An 18136-nucleotide genomic window follows, 5' to 3' on the forward strand; every position below is an offset into this window, starting at 1 on the left:
GCGAACGAGCACATATAGGCGATCGGCGGGCTATGGACCCGCTGATCACCTATATGTGAAACACCCGGTAACGGGTGTGTGCAATGGTCGGGTCTTTTCTGCCCGTGCGTGCCCGCTAGGGGGCGCGCGCGAGTAGAAAAAAATTGCCATCTGGAGACGGCAACCCGCCAATGCAGCAGTGCCGTCCGTCCGTTTTTTTACTACGGGCGGACGGCAAGAGGTTAAAAAAAAAAAAAATTTTTTTTTTTTGTGTGTGTGTGTGTCTGTCAGTGTTTTTGAGGGCCCGTTCACACTAGTACAGTGCGTTAATCGAACAGTCCTGTGCAATTAAAGCACTGTACCATGTAATTACATCTACTACTACGCGTTCTGGTGTGGGAGGTGCATTGCGTTGTCATTCATTTGAATGGCACCCCAAACGCACCTCCCGCCCACAGTTCAATCCCCCACACCGGAACGCGCGGTACCGCAATGCCATGCATTCCATAGCAGTTCGACTTGGGTCACGACTTAACGACCAAGGACAAATATGAGTCCTGAGGTTAAACAGGTTGAGAACCACTGCTCTCATGGGAGATGTGTCTTGATGAAAACACCAAAAGGTGCTGCAAAGCAGGGTTTTTTTGTACTAAAATGCAGGGGTAAATAGGCACCAAACATGTCAAGCTTTAAACTTGCGCACAACCGCAAAAAAAAACTACCATACCCCAAATTGACCATAGGCGACGCTTTAAAAGATTTTACCGTCATCAGTTTGGTGTTATCAGTGATTGATGGCCATAGAAATATTGCTCTCACTGCGATGTTCGCGGCGATATGAAGCATGTGTGACGTAATGGGCGCAATCCTCATTTTCGCAGGTATGCATGTGTGTATGTATGGGTGGGGACTTTAAAAAAAAATTGTGTTTTTTTTTAATTCTTTATTGCTATCACATAGGGAGCTAAGAAACCCCCCTAAGTGATAGCAAAGAGGATGTGACAGGTCCTCTTTATGGAGACATCAGGGGTCTCCAAGACCCCTATCGTCACCTAGGACCCCCCAAAGAAGCTGATGAAGCAGAGATCTGCTTCATCAGTTTCTCTCCAGCGTATGAAGCTGGAGAGTGACAGCAGAATGCGGAAGTAATGTAATATACATCACGTCTGCATTCTGACAGCGGAGAGGGGACCGGAGGTAGACTGTGTACCGATCTCCCTCTGATCCCCTTTCAGAGAGCCACTATGCTGGTCCCGGGCTCGCACCGGAGCCCGGGCTCAGTGTGACAGCGGGAGGGGGGGCCGCGGAGGGCATGGACCGGCAGCTTATACAAGCGATTGTATGTTAACAGGCATTGCTGCCTGTTTTTACATTTTGGGTCTTTCCTGCTGGCGCCCTGCGCGCGAGTGGGTGTGGATGAGCGGACGTCCAAAGACGCCCGCTCAGATCTAGAGAGCACCCGGCCGGCAGTTTTTTTTACAACGGCCGGCCAGGAGGTGGTTAAAACTCAAAATAATTTTTTTAAGATAAAAATTATTGTCTGAAGTGACTGGTGATATATATCAACTACTCAATTGAATGGCAAGGAGGCCACCATGAGTACAGGTCGTGCACAGCAATGAATGAGGCTAGATTGGGCATGCACACAGGGCACAGGACATTTTTGCAAAAGCCATGGGGCCTGGTCAGGGTCACACAGTGAAGAAATCAGGAGCGGGGAAGAAGGCAAGTATTTAACTATTTGGACTTTACTGAGGGGGGTGTAGTGCAATTGTCCTTTAAATAGGAAATGCACATAAATCTCCACACTATATTACATGGTCTTTTCAGAAAGCATATCTCTTAAACTATATAAATCTAATTCTCGTTTCTGAATATATAAGTAGAATTGTGTATTTTATTCTTAAAGATATGAATATGATTTTACAAGTTAAGGGATAATGACAGGTTCATTTAATAAGATAGTCACAATTCTCCTGCTGTCTATATTAATGCAAAATATACATCAGTTCGGTATAATGCACTTGAAAATGAATTTTTCCTTTGTATTTATATCGGTTTCTTTTCGCAGTTCTGATAGATTAACTGTTTCTGATAAAAGTATGATAAGAAGTTTAACAAATTACTACATGAAACAAGTGTTCTATCTGCCAACACTGCTTAGGACTGACTCACTTGCAAGCTGACTACAAACCACAAACAAAATAAACATAACTGTTCCAAATCTAAAAGAAAATGTATTGCAGGAATGAAAAACATTTAGTGATAAAAAAAAACAGAATGGGGAAAACTGTTTGCTAAGGCTTTAAAGATTCTCTCCTCAAACTCCAGATGACCGCAAAAGAAGAGAGTTTATCATTAACTTGGCAAAAACAACCCCCATTCTAAGATGATGAAGAACACTTCTTCAGTTTAACAGTGTGGCCAGTGAAATATAGTCAAAGCTGCTAAATATGTTTTTGTTATTTTAAATATTTTGTCTTTAACATATTTGCCAAAATAATCTACAGAGATTTCACTCCCAAAACAAACCACATCAACAATAAATATTTGCAGCTTTGTAAAGCACTATGAAGCAACATTGAACATCTTGTATAAAACTAGGTGATATGAAATAATGAGAAGCAGCCAAATGCTTTCAATCTGAAGATTTCAACTTTATAAAACGCTAGTCACAATTGGGTTTCTATAAGAATGCACATTTTTAGTCTCAATTTAGAATATCTCTACAGTCTTACCTACAATATATGTATATTTAACCATTATTTAGATTTGCTGTCTGAAGCTAAAGCTTAGATCTAAGAGTCAGCAGTGAGAGGCCCCCTGAGGTCTGACAACTGTCTGAACTAATGCTAATAACACACACCGTCTTCCAGCTCCTAAGTAAACAGTACTAAACAGTGCACCCTGTAGCTATTTACACTGTTCTTCTAAAGTGCTCTGCTATTTCATACTGTTATATAAACTCATGAGACATGTGTCATCAACACAAGCAGGCTTGTTCACTAAGCTATAACACATTTGTTGTTTGCCATAATGAGCATTTCTAGCCATATGACTTAGTTTCTGCTCTTATTACTGAAAATAATTGTTTTGGCAAATAATTATTGTTATAGAATAGTAAATTATAGCAACTCAGTCACCACTGAAAATATAAACTCAAATGCACCTTGTATTTAAGTTTTTAGTGGGCGGGGTGGAATGTCTTGAGTTGTGGGCACTTTCAGGTGTGACAAATAGCATGTTCCATACTGGGTGCTGTGGTTCCCCCAGTGTCCTGCAATAAAATAGGTGTCAGTGGATGGAACCACAGCGCCCAGTGGGACACACACACACAATCTATAGAAAGGACAAAGTCCAATGTTACAGCGGTCCCAGGGGGGAAGGGGCAACTTTGGTGGGGCAAGGGGTCTGGGTAGTGTTTGTCTGGTGTGCAGCTTCTAATTTGTATGGACCAGGGTGTCCGTACATGGATTTGTCCTGCACCTGCACTTGTTTCATGTTCATCATGGCATACCTCCGTCCATGTCAAAACTTTCCCCCATTTAAAAATCCCCCGCCAGATCACTACTCCCCCACCTAGGCTTGATAAAGAAGATATACTCTTCGAAATGCGTTGCCGCTAGAGATCCACACACTGCTTACACTGGGAGCATACTTGCTGATCGTGAACAATCAATCAGTTTTTTCACCCCGCTGTTACTCTCTCCCAGTTACCATCAAACACTGCTCCATTATACCCCCCGCTCGTGAGTGGCTGACATCCCCAAACCCAGCTGTCACTTTCCTCTCACACGGGGAACACAGCCGATGTTTAACAAAAATTTACCACACACTGCCTGCATCAGCGTCGATTCCACCCCCCTCACACCTTCCCAGTTATTGCTCAGACACCTCTGGTATCGCGGGCTAACTCCCCGCTTGTGAACGGCCGGCATCCCTGCTGTCATCCCCCCCAGCTTACGCCCCCCCCACCCCCACACACGGAAAGCAGCCAGCGTTCAATCAACACCAAGCCGGTACGGCGTTCCAGTCCCAGCCCGCTGACAGGACTCCTGCGGATAAGGTTCCGTTTCACTCCTCTTCCCAGCACCATTACCACTCCAGGTCAGTGTCAGCCCACTGCTCGTCAGCCAACCCATTGGCAGACCAAAATCGGTCAGAAGCTTGACCGACTTCTGCATACAAGTTTTCTAAGGACATACCACCAAAAAGCAAAATAGGATTAACCCTTCACAGTTTCGGTAACAACTCTCAGCTGCACCTTCTCAACTCTAACGGACACTATCAAGGAACACCCAGACACTCGCCATTCAAACCGTAAATTCTCCTGCAACCATCAGACCGATCTACACATCCCTCATAAACCAACTAGATTGTTCCAAATTGATCCCTCAACATCATCTTCAGCATCCGAAGCAGAGCAACACTTCCCTTGTCGATGACATCACATCTTTGACAACTTCTTGGTCGAGTCTCTACATTTTGACACTTTGTCCAATCCATTGCTCGAAGTTCACTTGTACCATCATTCTCTTCCCTCATTTCTGACTACATCAACACCTACATCAACCACTGACAACAATGGAATAAAGTTATCACCCCAAGCCACCCAAATTCTATCCCATCTGTACAAACAACCAATATTTATCACTTGGTCGTAGTGCTTCTTCCTCTGCTTTTTTGTTCCTTTTTAGACACACACATACAATCTACAACACAGTGAAGTGTCGGATAGCAGCTCCAAAAGCTCTTCAACACAGTGAAGATTCAACATACTCCACTCTGAAAAGGTAAGTTTTAACCTTATTCTTTAACAAGAGCTGCTTTTAATTTTTTCAGTGGATACAGGGTCGCAATAAAGAGGAACTTTACCCATATCTTTGAAATGACAACAAATGCACTTTTAGAAATGTTTAGTAATGGCAATCTACAAACAAATAATTGCAGGCTTTTTTATTCTTTGCATACCTTATTTTTTGGTTCCTCCCTATTCTTCTCACAGTGGCCATTTTTACTAAGGGGCAGATTCATATATCTCCCTTTACTTCCTGGAACTCTGGTACATGTGACTAGGATATGTGACCATGCACATAATCTCAGGGGAGGAAAATGCCTTTCTCTGAGATCTCAATAGATTACAGATGAGATTTCCCAACAATGCACTGCTGATGTAACCTTCCTAGGATGCAATGCTTGGGCACATTATATCACTAATGCCCAAGGGGACCAGGAAGTGGAAAAACAATAATTGTAAGTAAAGGAAAAATGATTACCTAATTGATGTAAGATGATTTCATATCAGCATGCAGAGCTGTATGCTAATGTAATTTTTAGCAAAAGGGGGTAAAGGTAATTTTTAAGTCTAAAATCGGGAAGTCAGCAGAACAGCAACAGACATACTGAAAATTAAAGCTGTAAACACAGAAGTAACTGGAGTTGCTGTAAAATCACCGCTCCTTGTCTAATCAGAGACTATTTCGTATTCATTGATAAAAATAATAGGTGTTGGCTGAATGGCTGCTGTGCCCAGTGAGCAAGCTCTGTGTTTTCCCAGCAGAGGTGAAGTCACTCGGCAGAGTTCAAGTACAGGACTCGGAAGATCGTTGTAAAGTAATGTAGTAGTTGCCACTGTTACAATGTTTTACAAGGTCCCCGTGGTCCTAGCAGGTATAAAATTTGTATACTTAGATTGGGCCAAGCTGGACCAATATAAATAGACATTAGGGATGCAGCGATACTAGTATCGGTACCCATAGTGAGTATTTGGGCGAGTACTCCTACTCGCCCAAATGCTTCGACGTTTTGCCCCAGATACCGGAACTTCGGTAGTGCCACGAGCATGAACATGATTGGCCTGGGAACCGGTTTCCCAGCCAACCAGCAAGGAGCCGGCTTCCCGGCCAATCAGGAAGCCGGGCGGTGGGTAATGACCAGCTTCCCTGATTGGCCAGGAAGCTGGCTCCATGCTGATTGGAGGCAAGCGGCTTCGTGGCCAATCAGCATCGAGTCAAACAGCTGGCTCTATGCTTATTGGCTGGCTTCCCAGGCAATCAGCATAGAGCCAGCTTCCCGGGCAATCAAGAAGCCTGGCAGTGGGTACTGACACACTGCCCGACTTGATGATTGGCCGCGAAACCGGCTCCATGCTAGCGGAAGTAAAGGTTTCCGTACTGCCGAGTACCGAAAGAAAAACATCGGTCCTCGTACGCAATACGGAAAAACAGTTATCGGTGCCTCCCTAATATACATAAATATCTATGTCTGGAGTTAAGCTTTAAGAGATTACTTACATAAGCCTGGTTGTTACTGGTTCTCGTTACACTTCAGGACTGCCGTATGTAAATAAATGGCACTGTCCTGAAGTGGTTATACCAAGATTACCGTAACTGCAGCAGCCATTGATCGGAGGGAGCTTAGCACACTTCCAGCAGCAAATGTCTCCTCCAATCACTGAAGCAGGAAGCGATGTGTATTTAATCACTTTTGGTTTCAGCGCACTATTTCTCCGGCTGTTGTGGCCATATAAGAAGTTGATAATGCAGGTATCAGACCCTGATGTCTCCATCAAGAGGACCTGTCACTGTATCTGTGCAATTACATAGGGGACTTGTTAAATATCACTTAAAAAAATACAAATGAAAACACGTTAGGTGTGGCTATGTGCGAAAAAAAGACAACTGAGCCACACATATCACCGTGAACGTTGGAGTGAGAGAAATTGATGACCGGTTAAGGCTTTTAAAGCGTTGCCTATGAGACATTTTGGGAACTGTAATTTTTTGCCATTTCACAGACTCATGTCAATTTAAGGCTTGACATGTTTGGTATCTATTTACCTAACACAACCCCATCTTTTAGATTTTACCAAAAAATTGGGTATTATATTTTGTTTGTGTGCACTAAAATTTATTTTAGTGTATTTTATCCTAATGAGAAAGGCGCCTTGCAAGTGAGGTCAGATAAGGAAATATGCCTGATGGGTCTAAAAGTTAGCCTCTGAAGTGCCAAAAGATCCAGGCTGATATCCCACTGTGTCACTGGGAATGTAAAGGGGGTGCACAGTGAGTGATACCCTGCACAAATGTCTTAATAAAGAAGTGAGCAGAAAATGGTCAAACTAGACTGAAGGAAAGACAGAATACGTCCCATGGAGTATCTGCTAGGATGTACATAAGCCTTCCAAGTGCAATGGTAAACTCTAGAAGTGGACTTCCTAGCTTTCAGGAGCATCAGAATGACCAGATCTGAAAGGCCATTAGGACCTGGGCAAGCAAGATGGTTATCCAGCCCTTGGGACAGATGGACTAGAGTAAGTTCAAGTAGCATGACCTCTTGGGTCAGTTTAGTGCAATGAGGATCACCAGATTGTGCTCCATCTTGATCCTGTAGAGCAGATGAGGGAGAACCTTTTGATAGGGAAAGGCATAGATCAGGCAAAACTGATCGCACAAAGTCGCCAGAGCAGTCACTGTTGAGGCCTGGACCTGGCAACAAACCTATCCAGTTTTTTGTTGAAGCTGGACACCAGAAGGTCCACATCCGAATTCTCCCCAACTGTGATAGACTACCTGAACACCTCTGGGTTGAGAGACCATTCTCCTAGATCCAGATGTTGACAACTAAGGAAGTCGGCCTGTCAATTTTCTGCGCCTGGGATGTGCATGGCAGTCATGGTCGGAACATGTAGTTCTGCCAAAGCCAGAATCAGGTTCACTGCTCTTTGAGCTTCACGACTTCTGATACACCCCTGTTGGTTGATGTAGACCACTGCCATAGCCCTGTCCAACCAGTTTCTAATCGGGTGACCTGAAGACAAGAAGTTCAATGTAGAAAGGGTAACCAAACTTTTCTGAGCTACCGAATGTTGATGGAAAACCGAGCTTCCACTGGTGGCCAAGTCCCCTGAACCGAGAAGGTATCTGGCACAGGCTGGTATCTAGAATCTCATAGGGAGAAAGAACTTGCCTGACTCCAGCACTAGATTAGAAATCCACCATGTCAGAGAGAGCCTCACTGAGTTGGAAAGGCATGTGAGGCAATCCAGAGTCTGTTTGGGGTAGTGGTTTCTGGCTTGAAGGGTACACGTCTGTGAACCGAGGGCCAAAATTTTGACCTGGGGAAGAAAGACACTGCACAGGGCCGTGTCCAAGGCCAGGCCCAGATACACCAAGCTATAAGTCGGATCCAACAATAAGGATCAATTTGAAGCTCTGCAGAGTCTGCACATTCCTCTGGACATTAGCCAAAAGGACCTGGACTGCCTCATTTTGGGAACAGTGGGAACAGTGAATAGGTTGCAATAGAAGCCCTGGAAATATTCCTCAATAGGGACGAGTGCAACACTCATGAGCCAGGTATAGCTGAGCAAAGCATTTTTTAGGGGAAATTTTTTTTTTTTAGGCTGAGGTTAGTCACCTTACAACACTGCCTCTAAGAGTGAATGTACAGGGAATGTCTGAGCAGGTTTGGGCATTTTAAGAAGACCCAGGCTACAGACCTTAGGATGGCTGACGCAGGTTGCTCTAAGTTAAGGTATTCACGAACCGCATCAATAACACAATGATATCCATTTTTTGGAGAGATCTCAGCAGATATGATCTCTTTCTGATCCAATTCTGCCAAAACCACAGGGGATCCTCTTTCCACAGCTCTTAAGGAAGCATGGCAGGTTAAAGTCTGAGACAGACCCTGCAAAGGAAGCTGAGGGGGGCTGATTGCAAAGTCTGCAGGCTGAGAGCCTTCCCATGAAGTTAGCCAGTGTCTAAAAAGTATTCTCTAGATAGCCAGGTGGAGGCGTGTGCACCTCAAAGAGAAATGGAGGCCTCAGAGGAAGGGGGATAGTCAGATTGGGGCCAACGGCCAGATTTAGTGCCAAGGCGAGGACCTAAAGCGGGATCAAGTGCCTAAAGCAATATTACAGGCTTGCCCTGCATCTTCTTCCAGGCGTGATCCAAGTATGGTCCCCCAAGCCTCAGCCGGTGAGTCAACCGAACACAGACATCTGCAGAAAGGTAGCCACAGTGGCTATAGAGCAGCTAGAACTTGCAAGAAAAATCATCTTGAGGGGAAAAAAATCCATAAAAGGAGCTTCTCTCAATAGGAAGAAGATATCTATCATTTAAGGACACTAGCTAAGAACTAAGGCTTACTGAGAGTGGGAGGGGTTAAACTAAGGCTGTCCTTGCCGCTTTTTTGCCAGTGTCCAATCAAATGAAGGTGGCAGTATAGCCTATGGTTTTGTCTGGTCCTGTACTGTACATTTAAGAAACCCAGTAAGCTCCTAACTTCCTCTATACTCTGTGTGTGCTGGACTAAAATCTCAAGCAGCCCTGCCAAGTTCTCCTCTATAAAACTACAGATCACCTCCCTTATGCTATGGAGATGAAAAGAGGTATTTTAAATAAGTAATGAGCATTCTAGACTAACAATACAGCTCCTCCACAGGTACAGTAAAGTGAGTGAGAGTTGTTATCCTATGGCAAGAAGTGTGTTACTGGAGGGATTATCAGGTAAATAAAGGAAAAGAAGCCCAAAAAAGGAAACAGGAAGATTTTTTCGAATGAACGTTTGTACTAAAAATCTAATTGGAGCGTTCGATAAAGCCATATAAAGACTTACAGGGTTATTCACTAAAGGGTGAAGAGTATGGAGAAGTGAACAATCTAGGACAACATAGCTGAACTGGAAAGAACTAAATTGGAGAATTTTTCCCAATGTGCTATTTTGGCCTAAATTGTTCACTTTTCCTGCCTTCTCCAAACTCTTCACCCTTGTGTGAATAACCCTGCTAGCGCTTGTCGTTCAAAATTTCCTTTGATTTTTTTGAATGAATGGAGTTTGCCAAATGAAAACCACATTTACTGTTAGAATTTTGTTTGATCGAGAAAAATCTTCCAAGATGCTCCATCAAATTTTTTGGTCACTGTGGTCAAGATCGATCATCGATTTTACCCCATCAATGATTAGAAAGTTGAAATGTTCAGAAATCGATTTAGTTCATTTGAAATTCTAACCTTGTATACACTACTTAAGGACTAGCAATTTAACTTTATAACAATGTTTACGTATGAGTCCTATTATTCATGTGACAGTGTATATAATCTTGTGTGTAATATGAACAATAAATACATAAGTCACAATAAATTCTCTCTCACCTAAGCAATTCCATGTCGTTGAAGTTATATTTGACTTTATAATCACCAATCCTGCGGGTACTTGCTTGGCCCCCAATTATACCTGCCTGTTTTATCTTGGCTGTGTCCAACCCTAAAGGTAAGTCATAAAATTTGTCATTAGCACTTACACATAATATACAGACACAATAATTAAGTTAAGCCTCAAGAGAATGTGCATTTTAATTGTAAAGCTTGAACTAACAAGGAGGACTTTTACATCTCTGAGTTCTGGATGCAAAATCTCCATTTTGAGTTCTTAGCTCTACCACTGCCATTACAAATCACAAAGAAAGCATTACCAACCCCCTAAATTCCCATAATGTAAAATATGTAGTTAAATAATGAATCCAGCGATGACAGTATAACAACCCTGTAATGGGCTCCGTGGGATGTAGAAACACTAGAACTTTAGCAGAAAGAACCTACTACTAGGATTCCTGAAAGATACAGATAAGGGAGTTAATCACTCGAATTAACCCTTTCATGTCCAGTGGTCATGAAAACCTCTCAAATGAAGTTCTATCCACTTTTCATTGATGTACGTTTTTATTGTTTTTTGCGCTAAATACATTTTTAAAGATTTTATGCTATGTGTGGTATATTTGTTTCTTTATCAGTGAGCTAAAACCCGGCTACGATGCATTTGTATGAGCAGACCGTTTATTGATTCATTCAAGGTGTCGAGTGGGGAAAGAAAGAGTTTGCAGTGGGAAAGGATACACTGTTTCTTTCAATCAGTGTGAGGCATTGAATGCAAGTGTGGAGAAAAGAGAAAGAAGGTCTGTTGGAAGCCATTACTTTGTTGGGGAAAGTAGCGTCCCGTGATCACTGCGATTTGACTATTTGATTCTGTGAGTGGGGAGCATTCTTTTTTCTTCTGAGTAGGATTATATGATTACACTTTTTTTAAATCACTATTTGAACTGATCACGATTTATCTTTGTCCAGTGAGGATCGGATGAAGTTTTGTACTTTATATATTTTATATGGACTTTATTTAATATTTATTATTGATTATCCTCAATATTAATTTATGTACACATTATGCACATTGATTGATGATTTATGCTGATTGATTTGCATATCTTAGAATATTAATGAGTCACACATTGTTAAATATTTTTTGCACCATACTTATTGTATTTTATGTGTACGCTTGATATACGGTGGTACACACACATGTGTGTTTTGGGTTGCTTTATTGTCTATTTAGAGATTTAGGGGTTATATTCAATTGTTTCACAATAATCAATAAGCGCGAATATTAACATTTATAAAGTCTTTAGGGATCGCCTAAAGGCAATCAGAGTGGGAAATAGATGGACAGGTTGGGGTAAAAAGTTCCAGAGGATGGAAGAGACTCTAGAGAAGTCCTGGAGCCGAGCATGGGAGGGGTTGACGAGGGAGCTTGAAAGCAGGAGGTCTTTGAAAGAGCGGAGGGGATGGTTAGGGTGATACTTTGAGACAAGGTTTAAGATATACAAGATTTAAGATTTGGGCGATTGGAAGCCAGTGGAGGGATTGGCAGAGGGGGGTTGCAGACACTGAGCGGTTGGTTAGGTGGATGAGTGTAGCAGCAGCATTCAGGATAGACTGAAGGGGAGATAGCCTGTGTAGAGATAGGCCAATGAAGAGGGAGTTGCAATAGTCAAAGCGAGAGATAACAAGTGAGTGGATGAGTAGCTTTGTGGTTTCATTGGTGAGAAAGGGGCGTATTTTGGAGATGTTACGTAGGTGAAGGCGGCAGGATTTGGACAGTGATTAGATGTAGGGAAGAAAGGTGAGGTCCGAGTCAAGGATGACGCCTAGCACCTTGGCATGGGGGGAGGGTTGGATAGTTGTTATCAATCTCAAGGGAAATCTCAAGGGAAAAGTTGGGGGAAGGTGCATGGGCGGGAAGAAATATCATGAGCTCAGTTTTTGAAAGATTGAGTTTTAAGAAGTGTTGTGACATCCAGACTGATATGTCAGTTTGTAGATTAGTGACATGCAAGGACACTGAAGGGGTGAGTTGCGGAGGACCAGCCAGCCTTGCCGTCCTCTACAGTATGTATTCATATACATTTGAAATAGAAATGAGATGTTTTATACCCGAGTTCTTTGAATATGGTATAATATCAAGGTTCTCATTGGAGTATGCTTTATTGCAGCTGAGGGATGATTTGTACTGATTTTTATATGAGATTTGACTTCTATGTAACAATAAAGATTGTATTTTTATCTTTTTATATTAGGCTGGACTTGAGTGATGTAATATACCTTCAAAGCCCCAATCATGTTGCTATTCTTTTTACTTTATTATTTTTAAACATTTTTTACTGTGATAACTGAAAATTGCGGAAATGCTCAGTGGGTGTGTATGCCTACTATATCCACATGATCAGTATGAATTTTAAAAAAATCAAACACCTCAGTAACCCTAATTAACTCCTTCTCTTAGATATTATTTATTTGCATTAATTTCTGTAGCAACACATTAAAAATTACTCAAATTTTTAAAAATGCTTTTATGTCATTTGTAAATAATTTTGCCATGCTTTTTACCATAAACAATTTTAGTGCCATTATAAATGGGAAAAATTATAGGATAAATTGTACACTTTTATATACAGTAATACTAGTGACAATCAAGGTTTGGGCGAAACAAAATGAAATGTAAACATTGCCCTGGTCCCTAAGGGGTCTACAGGTGTGGGAGTTGAACTGGTTAAAAAAAACTTCAGATTGCACTGCAGACTCAAGATTCCCAACATTGAAGATGTAAACTTTTTTGTTGGAGTAACTACAATCAATTTCTTAAAACCTAAAGTGTATGTTATCCCAAAATGTATTAATCTGTGTGTCTCTGTACCTATGCAAATCTTAATAAATGTAGTAATTTCTTACTTTTACCAATAGAGCAGCACAGTTCAGTATGAACTAGCAGATACTGTGATCTAGGTTTCTTTACAGTACATTCTTGTGTATGTGTAACTGAATACAATAGAAGGCATGGGGATATTTCTTCATCCATACTGTTTACCGTGGATGGGGGAATAGAAGTGACCCCTTTCATTCAGCACGCAAGGCAAAAGGAGAGAAATTTAGAGCCTTAGTCATGACTTTGTCCCTTTGGTCTATTCTGCCACTGACGGCAACTTTCTCTGGAAAAAAGGTGTGGTAAATTCAGGATAGCAGGTCCCATCATGATAGATTTTTCCATAGGTACCCTACAGCATAGAGCCGGGGTAGCAAACCTCCGGCCCTCCAGCTGTGGAACTACAAATCCCATGAGGCATTGCAAGATTCTCACAGCCACAGACATGACTCCCGAAGAGAGATGCATCATGGGATTTGTAGTTTCACCATAGCTGGAGGGCCAGAGGTTTGCAACCCCTGGCATAGAGTAATACATTTACTGCCTTATTGGCAGCCTTGATCCACCCTAGCCTGCTTTATATATTGTGAAGAATACATCCTCCTAAGGCGGATACACACAAGATGGTGTATGTACTGATGATCTCTTAACAAACAAATTAAAAACTATGTCAACTAAAAGTATTTAAATATGCCCAGTTATATGACTTTGTGGATAGCAAGTGCATCACACATAAAAATCTATAAATATACTCTAAAAAACTGTTTTGCTTTTCAGTAGAACTGCATGACCTTATAAGAAAAAAAACCTGAATATGGCTTTATGTGTAGATGTTATTCTAAACAGGCATAACTTTTCCCTTTAGGTTTTCAAAGCCATCTATAATATAAACCTTGTTTTTAGACACACTTTTAGTTGAAGGGATGCTTTTCTTTATTTTATATGATAGAAAAGGCTTGTTGCACTCCTTACCGGAGAGTCCCGTGATCAGGGAAGGGTGCTTGGAATGACTGCGGATGGCGCCGCCAATTGCACATAATATGAGCAATTTATAATATGACCATTCTATATTTTGACACTACAAATCTCATGTGAAGAGCAGGTTGTCAACACAAATCCAGTAGACAACTGGGAAGTTTGTGGGATATGAACCCTAGCATTAGAGACCTTGATTTTTTTAAATGTAATATTACTGTTATATTATTTTCTGCTTTAATAGAGAAGTTAGGGTAGCTCTAAAATTAACTGCCTATGGCCTGCCTCAATGGTGTCCCCTATTGAATAAGGGCTTGCTCATATCCCTGCATTGAGGTAACGCATGTTATGCACGTTGGTGCTCTGCTGTGACATTCATTGTGAATGTCGAAGGTCTTCTTTACCCTCTTCTTTTCCCCAGAGGTGGATGGATCTTGAAAGCACCACCGGAGGACAGCACCATGTCATGATTTAATGATGTGGTGCCACTCCATGGTGTGGGGTGGGCCTTTGATTCCCTGGCCTTACAGAAAGTGGGTTTAATGACACCTAGAGTCATTCAACCCGAAATAGGGCAAGTTCTCAATTAGTGAGTGGGTGAGTCTGTGGGACACAGCACCGAAGACAGGGTTGATTATTGCAGCCAAAGCTGCATTTTTATTTTTACAAAAGGCTTGGGACTGGGGACTTAAATTTTTTACTCTTTTGCCCAAGTTTGCCCCTTAAATTATTCACTAGCATTTAGCATGGATTTCTTCTCATTCCCAAATTGGGAGTCTTGCGCCTCCTGCTGCAGAATGGGATTAGTCTCAATCCTCATACAACAAATGAGAAACTCAATAACATGTTTATAATCTATGTAAAGTTTGAAAACAGGTACAATTATTTCACCCCAGAGAAATAAGAATCAATCTGCTGATATATACCTAAAACTGAAGTTTTAGGTGACATGACCCTTTAAAGAGCCTGTTCACACCATATGCAGTGCGTTCCGGCCGGAACACACTGCATCGCGGCCGGCTCAGTATTTCGTGGGGCCAGAGGGGGCAAGGCTGGCCAGTGAAGTTGATGGCGCCATAGCCACGACCTCTGGCCGCAATGCGATCGCCCGCACGGGATCGCAGGGCACATTGTGCCTGCGGTCCGGTCAAAATGCTGCAAGCACTATTTTGACTCCACCGGACTGCAGGCACATTGTGCCTTGCGATACCGTGCGGGCGATCGCATTTCAGCTGGAGGGCGTGGCTACGGCGCCATTCACTTCAATGGCCAGCCACGCCCCCACAAAATACTGAGCCGGCTGCAATGCGATGCAGTGCGTTCCGGCCGGAACGCACTGCATATGGTGTGAACAGGCCCTTACACCACTTGTGAATTAAACAAAGTTTCTGTCACCACTGAGTGCATTCTAAAAATGCTAGTAATGGCTTTTATACTGACCTACTTGCTTTCAAATACTGTTCTCGTAGTATGCAGGTTAGAAAAGACACACTTCCCAAATGGGATATTTCTCAGATGCTTGTCTGGGGCTCACTAACAAAATGTATTGAAGCTTGTTAAGGCATCCAGGCAACTAGCATTTTGCAAAGGAGAGCTGCACAATGTCAGCTGTTTACCCACTTTATTGTCACATTTACAAAATACCTCTAAAAATGATCTGCAGTGCAAAAGAAAATCCTAGTGATGAAATTCCTATCCCTGGTGACTGAAGAGATAGGGATCCCTGTTTATAAACATGTCTAAAATACTGGTAGCTGTAGTCTCAAATCATCAGTCTGATTTTGGCAGTGGACAGCAGTGACCATTGAGGTTCATTGCAATGAAATATAAACATACCCAGCTGGGATAGTCGGAATATCTCATCTTCATTTTCGGTTGTGTGATCTGCATTAAGCTGGGTGACCTGTAGTCCGTCCACTGTGGATTTACAAAGCAATGCTCTGTTGGTACCTGAATGAGAAAATACAGTTTATAAATTCACAAATTAAAGTTCATAATTATTCAGACTCTATATACTGTGTTTAATGGACAGTACTACTGATATTATTCCTGCATACTTCAAATAAAATTTAGCAAGTGGATTTATGCGCACTATAGAGCCATATAAAGTTGTACTGTTCACGTGACTAGAAGGTCACCTGTGATAACATCTTTGGGTCACACATGGAAAAAAATTAATGCACTAGAACGTGTTTAGAAATTGTTGGGAGAATATATCTATCCACACATGGTTAGTGGTGGCTTGAAGTGAATCTGCAGACAGTCCATGGTAATTACATATGCTCAAAGTGGAACTAAGGGCAAAATCAAAAATCATATCTATGATGTAGTCTGTCATTAATACCCTTTCCCCCCCTTCCCTCTGTAACAAGTTTTATTAACTGTGATTCAGTCACTGAGTCTGTTATTTTGTCAACTTCCTTTACCAGACCAAGATGTCCAGCAAAAGTGGGACAAACCATTTAACACTGACAGAGGTTATCTCAAAAGGAAAAACAGTTTCTGAAACTTCTTATAAAATGTTAAGCCGATTATACAGAGTTCCATTTTTTCATTCAACCTGAGGACTGAACAAAACAAATAGAACAGATTCTTCCATCAATGAGCGTTGATTGATGAATCTCTCGTTCTTTCCTTTGTACTCTGACAGCTGACGCCAGCCCTGAACGGTGGTTGCTAGCTCCGTTCAGCCAAGAATGTGACAACTAGCTCCTTCGATCAGCTGATCGAGGGATGCCGGGCGGAAGGGTGCCGACAGTGGCACCCACACAGTGAATTTCGCCTGTCTCATCATGAAGTAAGATTTAAATTTTTTAATCACTTATGTAAAGTCCATGTAGATCTACTAGAGTTGAATACTAAAATTATTATCTTGACAGTAAAAATTAACACAAGAGCGCCCGATCTAAGTGTATTCACATTTATTCTTTAAAAAGGTTTAAAATTATATTACTCACAAGATAAGTCTTTCAAAGCGTATATATAGTTTCTCTCAGTAGGGGCACGTACGCCCGTTTAGCATAATACCGTCCGTCCCGTTTGCTGGTTCACCGCCGGCTTTAGGTCCGTGCTTGTCTGGCTGGTAAATTTAGGGGCACGCCCCCTTCCTCAGAACCTCTGGCCTATGTGCCCCTACTGAGAAGAACTATATATATGCTTTGAAAGACTTTTATCTTGTGAGTAATATAACTTTTAAACCTTTTAAAGAATAAATGTGAATACACTAAGACCGGGCGCTCTTGTGTTTGTTTTTACTGTCAAGATACCTGGAGTTATGGAGCTGCCCCTAGTGGAAGAAGCGCAGCATAAAAGAAAGAAATCTGTAAATTGAATTGTGCCTAAAGCAGCAGGTATTTAAGACTAAAATTACCGTATTTTTCCGTGCATAAGACAATACTTTTTCTTAAAAATATTTACCTAAAAATGGAGTGGCGTCTTATACATGGGGGGCCAAGATAACCGCAGCTGCAAAACTGCCGATACCTCTGCAAACTAGCCACACGAGTGAAACTTCCGATAGCAGAGACAAGCTAACAGGTTTCCTCCAATCATGAGCCTTATGTACCAGACGTCAGCTGATGCTGCGGAGAGCGTGTAGTCAGTGCCCAGATGCGACAGGGATCGGTAATGTCGGAGCATTCTGAGCCCATAAAAATGTTAGAAAACAAAAAAAAATACTGGTAAATACCGGTAAGCGGCTGTCTTAAAAAAATAGCTGTCTGCAAAATTTAAACTGGACGTAATCAGTTATGCAAAACAGCATGGAAATAGAGCTGCAGAGAGACAGTTTGGACCTCCTCCCACTGAGTGTGTGATCAGACAGTGGAGAAAACACGAAGAACTTCTTAAGATGCCAAAAAAGAGGGCCTTGAGAAGAAAACCAGCAAAATGGCCAAACTTGGAGCAGAGGCTTAAGACTTGGATTTTAGAGCAGCGCCAGAGTGGCTTATGTATGTCAACCAAGCTTATTCAATGTCAGGCAAGAATGTTTGCAAGCGAAATGAAGATTGTTGATTTTACAGGAAAGGCAAAATGGTGCTCCAATTTCATGAGGAAAGAAGGGTTGGCCATGAGAAGATGAACAAGACGCCGACAGGAAGACAGAAAATATTGATTTCTGAATTTTGGGTAAGAAAAGTGGGGGGGG

The 18136-nt window shown here is 42.0% G+C and overlaps 1 protein-coding gene across 1 annotated transcript in view; it reads right to left on the reverse strand.

Annotated features, from left to right (window-relative positions):
• TAB1 (TGF-beta activated kinase 1 (MAP3K7) binding protein 1) overlaps positions 1-18136 on the reverse strand; it is a gene marked incomplete at its 3' end in the record, with an annotated part of 55873 nt that overhangs the window by 3739 nt on the left and 33998 nt on the right. Inside the window, exons 6-7 of the mRNA XM_018569896.1 lie at positions 15826-15939; positions 10137-10248 (exon numbers count right to left, since the gene is read on the reverse strand). Coding sequence (XP_018425398.1) covers positions 10137-10248; positions 15826-15939 — 226 coding nt within the window. The remainder of the gene's footprint in view (positions 1-10136; positions 10249-15825; positions 15940-18136) is intronic.

Source organism: Nanorana parkeri, unplaced genomic scaffold, assembly GCF_000935625.1.
Source record: "Nanorana parkeri isolate BGI_ZX_2015 unplaced genomic scaffold, ASM93562v1 scaffold1421, whole genome shotgun sequence".
NCBI classification, from domain to species: domain Eukaryota; kingdom Metazoa; phylum Chordata; class Amphibia; order Anura; family Dicroglossidae; genus Nanorana; species Nanorana parkeri.